General features: G+C 26.8%; 1 protein-coding gene across 8 annotated transcripts in view; it reads right to left on the bottom strand.

The window, feature by feature from the left end:
• The window catches only part of Ogdh (oxoglutarate dehydrogenase Nc73EF), a 156,308-nt gene that overhangs the window by 131,743 nt on the left and 6,083 nt on the right, over positions 1-18,482 (bottom strand). For 7 of the 8 annotated variants that reach the window (XM_075377598.1, XM_075377597.1, XM_075377595.1 and 4 more), the window contains exon 1: positions 962-1,059. The exons of the other annotated variant lie outside the window; for it this stretch is intronic. In XM_075377598.1, coding sequence (XP_075233713.1) covers positions 962-1,040 — 79 coding nt within the window. In that variant the 5' untranslated portion in view covers positions 1,041-1,059. Of the gene's footprint in view, positions 1-961; positions 1,060-18,482 lie in introns of those variants that run through there. 8 annotated transcript variants of the gene reach the window in all.

The raw sequence follows: 18,482 nt of genomic DNA, 5'->3' as shown, positions 1-18,482 counted from the left end.
TTAAACTATTCTATTCTAGTGAAACATAGTCAGATAAAGAAAAGGACCTTTTTTAAGAGCTATTTAAAAAAATAAAATTAGATAGGTTGATAAAGTTTACAAAAATGTTAATTAAAAAATCGAAAAATGTGTATCATAAAATCTTGTAGAGTAAAGATTTTTACTTCCTATCATGGAGTAAATAAATAATGTATACATGTACTAGTAGGCCTTAATGTTTTATAATTATCACAGACATAAAAAAATGTGGATTAAATAATGTAAAACTAGTCAAGACATAATAAAGACTTGGGTTAAATAATGTAAAACTAAAAATAAATTAAGGTTTCTTTATGTACAAAACAATTTGTTTCATAATGTTTCAACTCAGTGCAGGAATCTAAAGATATAAATAATAGCAAATACTTGAAACTAAAAGATTGATATAGAAAAAAAATGGAATGAAAAAATTAATCTGTCCAACAACAACAAAATAAAGATTATAAAAAATATACTGAGATAATTAATAGTATACTGAGTTAAAAGCATAGATGAGAGATGATGCCAGATCCTTGTGTATTTATCAAACTGAGAAATATTTGAATAAGCTAGCACGTAAAATTACTTTGCCAACAACATTGCACTCAATTTAAAAGCTACCTAATTGTAAACACACTAACATGGTACAACAAAACTTATCATTAATATTATTTGACAAACCTTTTTAAAATGAATAATTAGTAAATTTTGCCTATCAGATAGATTGATTTACATTAGATTCATTATTCATGCCACATTATAGTACGGTAGCTCTTCAGTTGTGATTAGCTCTTACTCTGAACACAATATAATTACTTGCTAACAGTTACAGAACTTTTAGTTATTTTCCTCTTATTGTTTTTTTTTAAACCAAAGAAGTAAATTAAAAAAGGATAAATAGCTAAATGTAACATAATGAATGTGTAACTAAGTGTTCACTGACCTTCATAAAACAAATAACCACACAGAAAATAGTATTTAATAGTTGGTGGTACGAATGAAATGACTTCAAGATCAAACATGTAATGATCAGAACAAACTTGGCAAAAAGCCATTATTCAAACATAACATAAGTTTTAAAACATTTACATTTCACTAAAGCTGTTTCTTTTTAATGCCATTACTAACAAAATAATTAAAAAGTTTAATGTTAATTTTATAATAAAAACATTACAATTTTATATTCATGGGCAATATTAGAATATTGCTCAAACTATATAAACTGGAAGCCACTTAATAAAATCATTATAGTCATTTAGTGGTTGAGGAACACAGAGTCCATTGACCATGTAATAACAGGTTATTGTAAACGGGAAGATATTGCAATAATAATCATCACAATGTAGACATCCCACTATTCATAATTTACAAAGTGTAGGTACTTCCTCAATAAATTTAAATTTCATAATGGCTTGATTTAACTAACAATAATAATAATAAATACTTCACCAAAAAAATTACTACAGAAATTTAATAACAATTATAACATTATTTACTTTTAAAATCCAGAATTAAGGAAACACTTTCTTAGCTGCATTAAATTAAAATGTGGATAAAAAGAGCTATCCAATTTCATTAAAAATTGAACTGATTTTTAATAATATTTATTAGCGTATATAAACATCAGGACATAAAATTTCACCATCATACATTCAACCATTCAGATAATAAGCAAAAGAAAACAAATATGACATAAATACAGAATTGGATCATAGTATTTCTTTTTGTGCATTTTTGGACTTACACAGACTTCAAAACATTGAGAAATCCAAAATACCAATGTTAAATATATATGAATCAACAACATTCAAAATTTCATTATTATATTTACCAGTTCAAACATTAAAGTAAGTAAATGCCCATATAGAAATTGAATACACCCTAACTTTTTATAATATTAACCTAACCATAATATTTTGACTTTGAGAACTCAAATAATAAATTGTATACTCAAATTACGAGTCTACAAACAAAATACAAAGAACGTTTAGGTTCAATTCCAGATTTAATTCTTTGAGATTTTTATTAACTAATTCTCATTTCATGACTTCAGTGAGCATTACACGCTGAACAGAAAAACTAAAAGGGCTGTTATCTTTTACTTTTCTTCCTAAATACTATCAAACTTATTCAACATTACTCGCAGAAACATTTCATCCTAAGCAAAAATCAAAATTATTGTATTGTGAAAAATTTAACCTACTATTAATCTTCTATCTATATTTTCTGCAGGAAAACCTACATGAACTGAAACATTATATGCACCAGCAAAAATGTTTAATCAACAGCACAAGTTTAATGAAATATACTCCAAAGCTTGTACAAATCATTTGATAGGCTAATATTAATACTGATTTTACATATATATATATATATATACACACCTAAAAAGAAGTTAGGAAAAGTTAATCACTGTTTTGTAAAGTTTAATACTGATAAAAACAATTTTTTTTATTAATTATTAATTTTCATTTTGGGGGTGGTAAGTGAATGAAAATAGTTTTATTGTTTGTGGTAATAAATGGTTAATCAATTTAACAATAAATGTGCTCAGTAAAACAATAAACATTAAACAAAAATGAGGGAAAAATATTTTTACAAAATAAAATTAACCAATTGCTAACAAAAAATATTTCTTAAAATTGTGATCACTATTGCATAAATAAGAGCAGTTTGAGTGTTAAATCCCTGAAGAAGATTTTTTAAACTGTCAAAATAAAACAACACAAATACATTAAGCATTAAAAAAATGCTTAATTTTTTTACTTTTTTGGTACTACAATAAATACTTGATTTATGGTCGTCGGATATAAGAGACAGCTCTATAATAGTTTTAATCCTGCTGGCAGAACTCAATGAATCTGTAATACCATTGCTTTTGTAATGAGAAAGTGAATATTCAATCTTTGCATGCAGTGTTTCCAATTCCACCTTACCAACCAACAGTGGTCATTGACCTGCCTTTTAATTCAGTGTCATGAACTATATTCTACATTTTTTGTATCATGTTTTTTTTTTTTAATACACTGCATATGAAAAAAATAAAAATAGCAATACACTCTACTCACACACGTTTTGAAAACTAAAAAAATTTAAATAAAATTATAAATGAATCAACAATAATATTCCTCCTACACTTGTCTATGTAACTGCAGGTAGTAGTCACAAACTAAAACCTAGTGTGAATAAAAAATCCGAAGGATATTATAAAAATATATTACAGATGACCGACCTACCTAATGTGTGCTACACTAAAAAACAAACCTTGAAATTTTATTTACTGTTAAATAATGAACTTAACCCATATTATTCTTGCTTCAATTTTATAGATGGACTTCCCTTACCCATTACCCAACAAAACCAATGGTTTACTGTTAAACATACTGATAGGTGGATATTTCTATTCTAATGAAGAATTACAGTACTTTTAGTTGTAGGAATTATATTTTACTAGACTTTTTTTATCTTAGCTCTAGGAAAATGCACATTGTAAAAATATTTAAAATGTTTCAACAATGTGCAATGTTGTTCTAGGTTTTTTAAGTACAATAAATCTCACAACTGTTCAAATATATTTCTTCAATTTAAGTATTTTAATAATATTGTCAACAAAACAGTACTACAGTATTGTCAGTAATACAGTGGAAGCCGCGAATAACAAGCTCTCTTGTAATTTCAGGATTTATTTGGATTTCTATCTCATTAATGATAAATTAACTTGCTTTTAGCAAGGTATCAGGCATCATAAAATTGGTAATTACAAGCATATACATCATTTAAAAATACTGCAATTCAAAAATAGTTAAATAACAACCACATAATCTCAACGTAAGGAAAATTAGAATTCTTCATTTACAATTCATACGTAAAGATTGTGACATTTTATCTTATGCTTGTTCTGATCAGGTCTGAAGGGTGAACAAAAGGTTTGTAACAGAACGTTGTACAGTACAAGTTCCATTGTGATATTACAAAGGCTGATAGTTATTTTAATTACTTGGGTTTTTCTGTTTGGAAAAATCTAGGAAAGACTGGGGCCAAACAATAATTCGTCAAAACCGCCGAAAACAGGTTCATCGAACTCTATAGCACATTTTAAACGATTTATGTGAGTCTGAAGAGGGGGCGTGATTAAAGATAAATTTTATCTGTCCTACCCCCACTGGAAAATTCAGTAGTCATAATTTTCAGTTTAAAAATGCAGTACTGTACCATAGAATGAGTTACAGAGTATTGCGTTAGAGATCGATCGGATATCCAGTAGCCAGTACAGTATTACTGTAGTCGTGTCAGCACATGCGTTTTCAATTTAGTGCCTCTTTATAAAAAGACTGTAGTGTATTTTTAAAAAGTGTACTCTATTAAACTCGGGTTCATTTGTAATGAACAATGTCGTCCATCAAAAGGAAACACTGCCCGTGAATGATAAAATCCAAATTATCCAAGAACTGGAAGGACGCCTATCAAATTCAGATGTCTGCAAAAAAACATGGACTTTCTTCAATCACGTTTCAACAATATGGAAGAGTCGCGAGAAACTTACGAGTGCTTTTGAAAAAAAAATCACACTCAAGCAAAAAAACAGGCATATGACAACGACGACTTGGATGGCGTCCTCTTATCATGGTTTAAAGTGAAAATGTACCTATCGGTGGTCCAGTTTTAAAAATGCTGGCTGAAAAATTCGCTATAAATCTCAGCTACGCAGATTTTGTTTGTAGTAACGGGTGGTTAGGCCGTTTTAAAAACACACATCAGACAATTTTTTTTTTTCAAAAATTAAAGGCAAAGCTAACAGCGTAGACAGTTCCGTTCTCACTCCACGCCATATTTCGATAATTACCATGATGAAGACGATATACTACTCTTGGATTTGAATGGATTCAAAATCTTAGATCGACAAAAAAATCGGCCTTTTAAGAATTCTCAATAGATGACTAAGCAACGGCCGATGACGACGTGCATACTACAGAAATTCCGACTGAAGAAGACATTATTACTGAGATAAGTCATAGTCATGCACGTGATAGCGAAGCTGAAACTGAAGACGAAGATGAATCTACTACTCTCCCGTATCAATGATGACGCCAAAGAATGTTTTAAAAAATTAACGAAGTTTAACGAGACTAATAATGTAAGTGATGAATTTGTGTAATACTTGGATAAACTACACAACTGTTTTGATGATTAAAAGTATAAGATTATTAAAAAATAAACGATTATTTTACGGCTAATTAGTTGTATAAGTTTTGACGTATTCTGTTAGAATGAAGAAAAAATACATCGGAATAATTTTTTTAGATTTAATAAATACAAGTTTGCACGTAAACACGTGTGTCATAGAATTTTTTGTGTGGTGTTCATTTGTTACTTTCCTGGATGATTTTGGTAAGTTTTACTGCACACTTAGAATTTTTTTGCTAATTCATTGAACGCTAACAGTTTTGGTTAAAAGGAAAACGTATTGGCATCTAAAAATTGTATTACATCTAAATGTTATATGTCAGTTATAATATAAAACACATCGATATTTTAATTTAAAACAGCTTATTCTTAGGTATACAGTATATTTTTTGTATAATAATAGATAATGGCGGCGTAAAAATTTACGGTTACGAGGTTGCAACTCGAGATAACGAGCAATCGGCTGTAACCAGCATATTTGATCGACCCTTGAATCTCGTCGTTATAACCCAGTTTTACTGTGTATAAAATTATTAAAGGGTACTGTTATATTTAGTTAATTACATTTACAATTACTGTAATTTAGCATATTAATATTTATTATTTTTAATTCAATTGCTCTTGTTGAATTTACCTTTGTTCATCATTTAATTAACTACCTCTTTTTCACTGTATTAGTGTTATGCTATTCAATTTTACTTATTTATAATTTTACTCATTCATCTTGTTTAAATGTTTGTACAAAAGCATATCTGAACTATATTAAAAAAATGATTTTGAGTTCTTTATTGAGTAATTACAATAATGAGCAGGAATTTGAACAGGGAAATGGATTGTTCAAACACCAATTATCATAAATTTACGAGGTTATAATATCTCATATCACAGAATATTGGTGTCAGTTTTTTCATCCATAATACCAAAAAGTTCAAATCCTGGTCAGGTATGCTAGTTTTTAATCCTTTATAAAAATGTAACTGATTTAATTTATGTGATGAGCATAAAAATATTACATTTCATAACTAAATACTTTGTAATTTCATTACTCCTTCCCCACTTATTCAGATGTCATATAAAATAAAAATCTGAATTAAAAAGATTTCTTCCTCTATAAACCTCCACTTATCAAATATTTATACCCTAGGGAGATAACTAAATTAAAGCTGGTTAACAAATCCTCGTTCAATTCAAAACCTACATAGCAATGTTTTTTTTAATAATAGTAATATAATCCAAATTAACACATCATTTCACCTATAGGTAATTAAACTAAAAAAAAAATATTTAAAATATATTTAAAAAAAATAAAATAAAATTACCATTCACAGGTTTTCTTTAATATAAAACTCAGGCTGCAGAAATTGAATGTTCATAAATGAGAAGTGAATTGATGGCCAATCAATTATGCACTCTACAATCACACTAAGCTGAATGAGTATTTCCCTAACAAATAAAGATTAAAGAGAAAGTACTTGTACATGGGAAGGGAACAACATAAAGCACCTTTCCAATACGCAACACCAGCAATACTGGAATATGTATATTATCAGAAAGTTTACATTCACCAGAAAATAATATTTACTTTATATAAAGTATATATTCAAATTCTACTTCTTATTTAAATCAATAAACCTGTTAAACTACTTAAATATTTCCTTTCTTCTCCCTATGAGTGTTTCTTTTTCTTTTTAAACAAAAAAAAAGAGAATAAGAAAATTTTTTTAAATTAAAGTTAACTAATATTAGGTACCAAATTATCTTGCCACAAAATTACCAGAACCTCTGAATTCCGTCTGAAGAAAAAAGTCAATGTCATAAGAAAGATGAAGATTAGCAGATTCATAATTCTTTAAAAATGGTTACAAAATAAATAAAATTTTTTCAATGAAAGGTCTAAAAATGGTATTTGTACCAGAATTAACAAAAAGCAAAAAAATTCAAAAACAGACCTAACTGATACAATTTACATGAAGCAATCTTGAAAAGGATAACTTATAATAATTCACTACTTTCTTAATTAGGATCTTTTGAGATAATTTTATTTATTAAAAAAAACATAAATTTTCACCCCTACTGTAGTTCATAATTTGATATTTTTAATATTGTATAATTGAAAACATTCTTAAGATCAATACTGAAGATTATAAAATTAATAAAAATGATACATCAAGTTCTTAGGAAAATACAAAAAAAACGTGGTAAACACATCAAAGTTATTTAAAATATTATAAATGTATTGCCCAAAAATAACTACAATTATGTTTGTGTGTTGTGTCGAGACCAGTTGTAGGCAGGCAACTGACACAAATACTTCCAAAAATAGAAAAAAAAAGTGTAAATTACCCAAAATTATTACTGAATAAATACATTTTTTATTAAATTGAAAACAATAAGTACTCCTACACTCATATATATATACAATAACTCCAACTATTTTAAACAAAATGAATCGGTAAGAATTTTTACAATATTCCACATTCAATTTCTTGATTCAAATTCAAAATTAAAAAAAAAAATATTATTAACTTTAAAGGAGTCATCAAGGAGCAGCGTAAAAAGGAATCAGGAAAAACAGTTTGTTAATTTTCTCCCCATTAGTGAATTTTAAAAAATAGATTAACATTTCTTATCTATAAATTACAGTATTCTCCTTCCATACTTAGTGTTACGACTAAGAATAATTTTCTTTAATTACACTGATAAGCATAATTTTTGTTTCCTAACATGTGATACATTTTTTTAATCGGTTTTTATATGCTGAAAATGAATATGAACTCAGAATCTTTCACCCACCATTTTTGAAAAATTTTTAAATTTTAATTAAAGGATTTTTTTGGAATGAATGGATTTAGGAATGAATTAATTTTGTTCAGTCTTACTGCTGTCTTAAGTTTGTTAACAATGTAGTGTCATAATGCCTTGAAATTGTGTAAATGATGTAGATGTCTTTTGTTAATGTGGTGAGTTTACATAAAATCAAATAGAAAATACATTACACCTTTAATAAAAAAAAGCATATCATTTGTACTTTCAGTGTTGGTGATCATGATAAGAAGTGGGCTCCTCATATAGTATGCACCAACTGTTCTGTATATTTAAGAGGATAGCTGAAAGTACACTGAAGGCTTTGCCATTTGGTATACCTATGGTTTGGCATGAACCAAAGGATCATATAAACAATTGTTACTTTTGTTTAACAAGTGTGTCTGGAATTTCTAAAAAAATCTAAACATACTGTAAAATATCCTTCACTGCAATATGCAATCAGGCCTATACCTCACAGTGAAATTATTCCAGTTCCTGAGCCACCTGTGAATGTATGTTTCGAAAGCAGCGATGAAGAATCAGGCAGTACTGAAGAAGACAATGATTTTGATTTTGAATTATCTTCCAATTAGCCACATCTTATATCACAAGGTGAATTAAATGACTTGGTTAGAGAATTAAATTTATCAAAAAATCAAGTTTAACTGGACTTTTCATAGATTAGTCCAAGTATAGTTTAAAAGTAGTTCTACTACACAATGGTAACAAATATCCTTTGATACCAATTGCTTATGGTATTAATTTGAAAGAGACATAAGATGTGATGAAAGACATTCATGAAAAAATAAATTATAAAAAACATAGCTGGAACATATGTTGTGATTTGAATTATAGCTATTTTGTTAGACACGCAGTTAGGCTATACTAAGTACATGTGTTTTCTTTGCGAATGGGGCAGCTGAGCTAGGGATAAATGTTACCAAACATTGTTTGATAATTAAACATGATTATCAAACATTTGATAATGTTAACAAACAGTGGAAGAAATGAGACTACTTAACTACAAATGGGAAAAATATTATTCATGAGCCCTTAGTTCAACCCAAAAAAATAATTTTATCTCCTCTCTATATCAAGCTAGGAGTAAAGAAAAAATTTTAAAAACAATGGATAGTCCCGGATATTTGTACATCAGGCAGAAATTTTCGAATGTAGTTGAAGGAAAAATTAAAGGAGTTATTGTTCATTCTCAAATAAGAGAGCTGATCAAAGATGATGTATTTAACTTGATGTTAAATAATAATGTAGGGTGCAGCTTGGGCTTCGTTTAAAGACGTTTGCAAAAATTTTCTCAGTAAACAAAAATCCAACAATTACCACGATATTGTTAATCAACTTCTTACTTCATACAGAATTATGAGATGTAATATGTCTTTGAAAATAATATACTTCCTCCACTCACATTTTTCCCAGACAACCTAAGAGAAGTAAGTGATGAACATGGTGAACATTTCCATCAAGACATTTCGGGGACGGAAAGCCACTATTCGGGGAAATGGAATATTAACATGCTATCCGATTACAGTTGGACATTCATTCGGGATGTGCCTGAGGCTATTTTATAAAATAAAAGCATCAGCAAAATCATTCTACCACAGGTATGGCCAAGTAAGATTATAAATTTTACAGATTTTAACTATACTTTCCCTTAATTTTTTTTAAGCGTAATTAATTTAAAACTAAGGGTGATAGAAAAATTGTATTTACAGATCTGTAATGCATGCAAAATAGCAATTCAATAAATGGTAACTTAGAGAAACATTAAAAAGATTTTTTTGTCTATCAGTGTTATTAAAAATGATTCATCACTAATTATTAATACTACGTACAGTAATTTACAGCCATTAAATACTGTGGTATGGACTTGTACTGACAGTATTTCCTTATTTCATTCAAATTTTTTTAATTACCTATTTTAGTCTTCAGATTATTTTCTCTTGATTGAAAATGTTATTTTCCTCATTCCAAATGAATAATGTTTAAAAAAAGAGAAAGCATTTTCTAACTATAATTTCTGTGTTTTTTTAACTTTCATACAACACATTTGATATTTAATAAAATCATTGCAGCAATTAAAATACTACATAAATAAAACTCAAGTGAAAAGTAAACTGTTAAGTAATAAATAAGTTAAGAGATTAAATATTAATAAATCATTTAATACTTATAATTACTTGCTACTATTTATTCAAAGAAATAAACACAATAAATAATTCTAGAAATATTATCAAATAATACAGTAAGTGTACGAAATATTACACTGAAGAATACATAATTAATAATTAATTCTGAACCCTTGTACTTTAAATAATTTAACAAGAAATACTGAATGACTTGTTTCTCATTGAAAAACTTCAACAGACATTTACATAGATAAAGATTTTTAGTGTAATATTACATAACTGCATAGCTAGGCATGATACTGTTATCTTCAGACATGATAAAGTCATCACAAATTTAATATTAATGATACTTTACGAATAAAATTTTTACCATGTAAAAATTAAAGTTCAGGATAAAATGTTTCTTGAAATAAATATCTACCTTAATATAAAATTACATATTTTAAGTAATCAATAGTTTCTATTGATCAAATTCCAAATTAAATCATTAAAAAAATCAAAAACTGTTAATAAAACGTTTTTTTCTGTACAATACTAAGTAACAAAGAAAAACACAAATGTAGTATTTGCAAATGGTAAAAATTAATCTTCAAAACTAAATTGTTTCATATGGTTGTAAATTGTTTCATGTTTTGAGTTTCATATGGTCAAGGCAATTATGAGTAATAGAGATTAAAAATGAATCACTCCATAGTTATTTGAAAAAATAATGTCAAGAGAACAAACTGATGGTAAAACAGTAACTAAAAAATAATATGCAAAAATTGATATGTAATAAATATTGCCCTGTGAAAATTCAACAATGATTATTCAAGTAAGGAAAACAAAATTACAAGTGGCAAAATAATTAAAACAATGAAAGAAGGATGACACAATTTTCTTTTAGAGAATAAAGCAGTAAGTATACTTAACTTTAAATAAAATATTAGAATTATTTTTCAAATTACATTCACAAAAACAACTTTTTTTTTAAAAATACTGTAATTAATTTAGAACATAAAGCTTGTGCCATTCGAATATGGTAAACATTTACACAAAAGTGGAAAATGCCAATCCAGGATTTGAGCCTAAAACCTTCTAGATAAAAGATAGCGAGTCAACCTTTCTACCACAAAGTCAGTTTGCTTCAAAACAATTGAAAAACTGTATGCATAAGTTTGATTTTTTTTTCTCCATAATAAGCTTATTTCAAAACTTCAATGATGTACCATTTGCCTACTTGGTCCAAGATTTGTAGCTTTTTGTTATTTTTATCCCACTGCCAAAGAAAGGGAAGATTTTCAATTTATTCCAATGAAAACAAAGTTAATTATTTTCTTATAACACATATAAATGGTACAATAACAAATACTGGCATGTTATAACTCTAGTTCTTTGGTGATACCATATGAGAAACACAAGTCATTCCCAACAAAAAAAAAATTAAAAAACCTAAAAGCAAAAATGCTGGTACAAAGGAAATGGTTTATGCACGTGCATGAAAGAATGCTTGATACCATATCAGTACTATTCAGTGTCTGCATGGAAATTTATCAACAAAATTAAATTAGGTGAAAATCTGATTTAATTCAAAAAAGTTGCTAGTATGTTACAACAAAACTACTTTTTTTGTTGTTAACTATGACCAGTGTCATCTATCTGTTTCACACAGGGATCTTTCATAACAATTCAATATTAAAAAAAATTAATCCAAAAGCAGCAAATAACTTCTGATGTTTAAAAAGCTGAATGGATACCTTTCTTTGAGAATAACTATAATTTGGAGAAAATTCCTCCAAAAATTATCATTCTAGTAAAAAAAAAAACATATGCCTGTTGTGGTGGTCATCCATTGGGGATAAAAATTAAAACAGCCATTTTCATAAATATTAAGCATCTCAAGCCAAAATTAATAGGGAAAGTGAGGAGTGAAGTAGTCTCTACTTTTCATTAGAAACTGCTAAACACTCTACAACTCAGTTGATATACAGTGTTACAAGTAACAACTTAGTGTGTTAACTACAGAAACTATTGTGGAGTAATTATCATTATTCTCAGAGATAACAACTGAGTCTAATATATTTTATACCTTAAGTGTTGCTTGTGCATCACAGCCATTATAAAGACAGTTATAGTGTAAAATGACTAATTAATGTAGTAATGTAGTCCTTTCTGTCAAGAAACAATAATTACATTTACTGTTTTTAATTAAGAATATAAAAACTAACACGAAAAGTTATTTTGGATTGGCAAATGACTTTTGTTTATATTCGAAATAGTTAAATTAATGGTCAATAACAATCTATTTTATAAAATACTTTTTTTATTTTAATTTTATAAAAATACAAGCATCTCAAGTTCTCTATTTTTAAATGAAATATCACTACCTATAATCATTAATCACTAACTGCAATGTTAATGAACGCCATAACGTTAATCAGCCAACAGAATTAAGTAATGTGAATTCAATATTTAACTTTGTGAAAATGTTTTACTAAACATTACTTTGGTTAACAAGCATTTTATCCCAACTTTAAATATGAGTACTTTAATTTCAAGGATGCTACTTCCTGAATATTCCAGGTGTTTTAAAATTATCAGGCTGTATAGGATACAATTTACTGTCTTTCTCAGGATTTAAATTAGTTTTTTATTATTATTACTATTATTAGAGAATATGTAATTATAGTTTTTGAGCTGCTGGCTAGGGAAAACACGCTGAGGTCATGGAAACAGCTTATGTAATGTTACTCTCTTTCTTTACTAAATCTCATACTAGCCAAGACCTTAAATACATATTAAGTATTTAGAATTTTATGTGACCCCTGACTCTTATAATATTTTCAAACAAGCATTTCAAGTTCTCTACTTTTAACTGAAATATCGATATCTAAAATTTCCTACAGCCCGTCTTATCTATTATTATTTGGTTTACACAACATAAAAAGTGAAATGTCTTTGTTTATATAAATACTATCATGAATACACTTTTTATTTAAGAAAAATGAGATGACAGAAAAGAAAGCTAATTTTAACTGTAAATATCAAACCTAGCACATATAAACACTGACCAATTAAGACACAAAGTCAATAATTTAATAGCTGAACTATAGCAAAAAATAGCTGCACTCTGTTACTAAATGAAAATCTATGAAAACTAAAAGAGATTTGTTTCTTAAGACTAATGTCAGAGCAATTTTCTTTAACTGTGGGGGGGTGTGTCTTTTGATGTAGAACAGCTTCCTCTTCACACACCCAATTCTCTAATAACACTACAGTCAAGTGGTGAAATAAATTAGATGAACTACATACATCCTTCTTTGGTATACAATTTATCTTAAAATTCTTTAAGTAACATTTTCGTATTGCCTAAGTTTTTTGACATGGTAAAGTTCTCCCATTAGGCTGCTGCTGTTCTACATAACATATTACACGTCAAAAATCTTTTTCACTTCTTTATGGTGTACTTCAGTTTCCATTTCTGCTTCTTCAAGTTCCCTTTTAACGTCTTTTTTTCCATTTATTTGGTTTACAATTCTTACAGCTTAAATGATTTTTCTTGTTGATAATCTAATTTTCTAATGGCCCTTGCAAGTTTTCTGCTCTTCAGGTCATGATATCTCTTTTCGGGAAATATTTATTTCAACTATTTAAATAATCTAAATAATTATTATTTACTATTATTCCTAAAAAACTTCTTAGGATTAACCAAACTAAATTTCATCTTTACAGCATTCCGGGAAAGAGGAAACTTAATGATGAATTAAACAGCAAGTGCTTTCCAATTTAAATTTGACAAGGGAAAGAATTGTTAAATAAATTACCCAAACATTTTATTAACCACTCATTTGTGAAATTCAAAATGGAAAAACAAATTGGTGGCCAAGAAATAAACATCTTATGGAATAATAATAACCTTAGATATATTTTAAAAATAGTAATAAAAAGTAAAATTATGTTAATATTTTTAAACACATTCTAATCCAGTTTAACTACGCTAAAGAGAACTTTTGAGAATCTGATATATTAGCTTCAAAACTGTATCAATTACTTACAGGCTACTAGATTTAGAATGATGGAGTAGGTAGAAAAATTTACTTTTAATAGATTGATTTTTTCATTTTTTAATAGTTTGATACAGATTGTCCAACTGATAAAATCAGTTCTTCATCAGAAATAAAATTTATATTTTTCTCAACTACCATTCTGAATAATTTTCTTTCTATAATGCACAAAAAGTTAAAACAAAAATATTTTTATTTTAATGAAATGGATAAAGAATGATTCATTTATAAAACATAAAACAAATTTAAAAAAAAATTAAGTCAACCAAATTAAAACTATCAACCCAGTAGATGAACCTGTAATGTCTAGTCTACTTAAAAAAAATCTGTAAGAGAATTAAAATAAAATATTTTTATGGTGCATTTTGTTTTAGCCAGAGCTTCATTAATTTTTTAATTTATTTTATTTTTATTTATCAAAAATATGGATAGTCTACAAAACATTACCTGTATGAAAATAACTGTTCATAGTAACAGGGTTCCCACCAAATTTTAAGATGCATTTTTCCTGACTACTAACCAATTAAGCAAAAATTTCTTGACTTTCATAATTTTATTTAATTGCCATTTTCTATGCAAAATATGTAGATATTTAAATTTTTTACAGCCTCCACCATCCCCCGTAGCTGCCCAACTCACACCTTTTTTTATGATTTATTATTACATTAATTTTTTAATTATTTTTTTTACAATATACATTTAAAATTAGGCTATTTTTTAAAATAAATTGTTTAAATAATTTATATTGAAAAGTTTTTAAAAAAAGACAACAACAATATTCAATAAGTTTCTTGCATAAAAATGAACATCTTGGTAACTAAAAGCAACACAGATAAGAAATAAAAATTAACTACAGCATCTTTAAAAATAACTGGCTCGCACCAAAGATTGCTAAAACTTTTTCATAAAAACTAGGCTAGATAATTTTGCAAAGTAAACAAAAAACAATATTTAATAACTTAGTTTGCATAAAAATGCTAAGAAACAGAGATTTCAATTTAACAAAGAATTTATGTACGATCACAACTTAAAGGAAAATTAAAATCACTGTCCTAAAAGTAATACAGATATGAAAACTAGAACAGAACACCTTATTTTGTACAGAAAACAAACATTATTAACATTAACTTGAAAAATATTTTATCATTATTATTCTAACATATTTGGAGATTATTATTAATCTCCATATTAATAATATAATATATTATATAATATTATCATAATAACATATTATTATTATTCTAACATATTTGTACCATATTTTAATGACAAAGAGCTTTTAGTAGCTCCAAGGTGGAACTTTAACTGACAGGAAACATAATTTTAAAAGTTGCACCAACATCTTCACATGAACTTAAGGATAACTTATTTTATACACATAAACTCCACCTTAGAAACATCGACTTTATAACAACAAAAAAATTCAAAAAAAGTCAAGAATTCAAATGTATAATTTGCTGCTAAAATGCTATTACTCTGGCCAGAAGATACTAGATAGTTTTGAATATCGAAATGACATCAGTATCACTACATTATTATAATCCAATACTAACCAATGAATAATGAAAGATTAAAGGTAAAAAATAATATTTTCCAATCATCTAAACTGATAATGTAAATATGAACTTCTTGTCTTTTTGAAATCATTTTAAAATATATTGCTTAATTTTTTTTTATTTAATTAATTTTTATTTTTTATTTAGTTAATAAAGAGACACAAGAATATATGGAGGAACCTTCCTGACATGCAATTACACACAAAAAAAAACTTTTTTTTCTAATATACCTATCATAATACTATAATATTAAAGCATATATTAATATTACAGTATAAATATTTTACAGCAGTTAAAATAAGTGCTTTTTGAAAACAATTTTTAAAAATAGTGTGATACAACATATAAAATGCATATACAGAATTAACTTGGGGATGATTTCGCTACTTCAACTATATTTGAAAGGCTTTTTTTCTCCTTGACCTTGACATAGTTTTCTCCCTCCAATACAGTAACCTAAAGCTATTCTTTCAACTAATCAATAAAGTAAGATTCATAAAAAAAAAGGTTGCATTTATAAATAAACAATCTAAATATTATAAATGTTTTATTAAAATTAAGAAAGGCATTATTACAACAATTATAACTACCATATGAATGTTATAACCAGGTATATTGAGGTCAATACATTTCCACTGAAAAAAATGGTTTATTTTCTAATAGAAAAACAGGACTAACTAAAATGTGAGATAGATTTACTCAACTTCCCTCAATTGATTAAAAAAAAATCTATTTATTCTTCTAATGCTTTAAAAATATAGTACCAGAGTGCTCCATTCTATTAAGATTTAAATAATTAAAAAATTAAATAATTAACTAAGCAATAGGAATTAATATACCAACCATATTACGCAACAAATTAAAAAAAAATGGTTTATAATTCTTTAGCTACAGCTGACAAAAACTAATAAGCTGATTTTGTTTAATATATGTTTTAAAACATACTTAGATAAAACAAATGGTAACAGAAAAGAAACAAAAAAATACCATCATTTTACGAATGTCCTTCCTATTTAAAAATATTTCCTCTTAATAAAAATTAAAATATACTTTAATAGCTGATAACATATGACAAGGTTCACTACTGTGAAACCAACTGAATGGGATTGCATTCATTTGGTTTCTAGTCAGTCTAACGGATTTATATGACTGATTGAATTAATTTTTTTATTTTATGTGTTAATACTTTTAATACAACAATCAATTTTTTAAAGTTTTCCTTACTTAAAACTCAGTTAACCAAGGCTATATTCCTGTTTATCTTGAAAAATAAAAGAATCGGAAAACACAATTCTACAATACCTTTAACAGTAAGATGATTAGAACTAGTTGAGTTGTTCATAACTAATCTAGCTAGCTCTTTTAAAATACAGAGCGAGTGACTTAAATCACTGGTAATAACTGAACCAGTTCAGTTGAGACCAGAGGCAATGAAATACAGTCAGTCATCAATAGTAGAAATTAAATTAGAGTGTATTTGTACATTTAAATTAATAATTTGAGAATTTAAATAAAATTTTTCTTCAATTTCCGTGATTTTATGACTAAATAATAAAGCAAAACACATCCACTAAATGGAAATTTATACTTTATTCTATGAATATTATGATTAACAGCGGAATTACTCAAAATAAAACAATGAAACCCTAAAAGGATAATTTAAATACACCTAAAGAATATTTTTCAATTACAAAATAATTTTAAACAAAAAAAATAAAATGCATCAATTACTAAATAAAATTATCTGAAAGCTATCAAGGACAATGTTGGTACAAGAAGTAAGATTCTTTCACTTCAATTTTATGATTAAAAAAAAAGTATTTTGTGAATAAATAATCTCAAATTTTAACAACTTCAAAAAAAGGGGTTGTCAATTAAACCTGGAAGTTTTTTTTAATATTTTCAAATTTTACTTTCAACTAAATGGACTAATTTTAATAACTCTTTTTTTTGTAGTGGCTAAAGGAAGTTTCTCCTATTGGCCCCATTACATTTTTTTTCTAAATAACTTGTGGAAGATATCCTTTTTTTGTTAGTCGTTTTAACAGCATAATGCTGTTAAAATACATAACATAGTGTGATGACATTAGAATATTCAGAATATTTTGTGAAAAAATTCAAGAAAATTAGTAAAATAATTTAGGTTAATACATTCTTCCACATCCCAGAAAGCCTTAGCTTGTGTACACAATAGCAGTCGCTTTAAACAGTTTCTCAATACTCCTTTTCTTACATTATTTTTTTGTGTTTCTTTCAGATTTTTTCATAAATACAGCATTTTACATAGGCCTGTTCACATTTGAAACAAAAGTAAAAATTATAAAATACAAAACCTCAAAAATGAATAAAACAAATTGTTTAAAAAATAATACTTTTTCAATTCATCTTTTTAAATTTTAAAATTGAACACAATCTAAGTATTATAGCCGCTTTTAATCTAATTTTTACCAAAAAAAGTTAAAATTTAAAGACAAATAAGAAAAGTATCACTTTTCCCCTTTTTAGTTTTTTAAATTTGTTTTATTATTTTAATACATTAGTTAATTATTCACTTATTTTCTAAGCTAACTGCAGGGTGAGGTCAAAGTATAATAGTTTCTGAATGATTAAGATGAAGAGAAAGGAATATTTTAATAACGTATGAAAAACACCCAACCTGACCAGGATATAAACCTAGAACCTTGCAGATTACAAAAGTTTTTTTACCTCACAGAAAATGATGAAATATGGAT

This window comes from Lycorma delicatula, chromosome 10, assembly GCF_047948215.1.
Source record: "Lycorma delicatula isolate Av1 chromosome 10, ASM4794821v1, whole genome shotgun sequence".
NCBI classification, from domain to species: domain Eukaryota; kingdom Metazoa; phylum Arthropoda; class Insecta; order Hemiptera; family Fulgoridae; genus Lycorma; species Lycorma delicatula.
The sequence above is the reverse complement of the archived record's forward strand: the minus strand, read 5'-3'. Positions and strand labels throughout refer to the sequence as shown.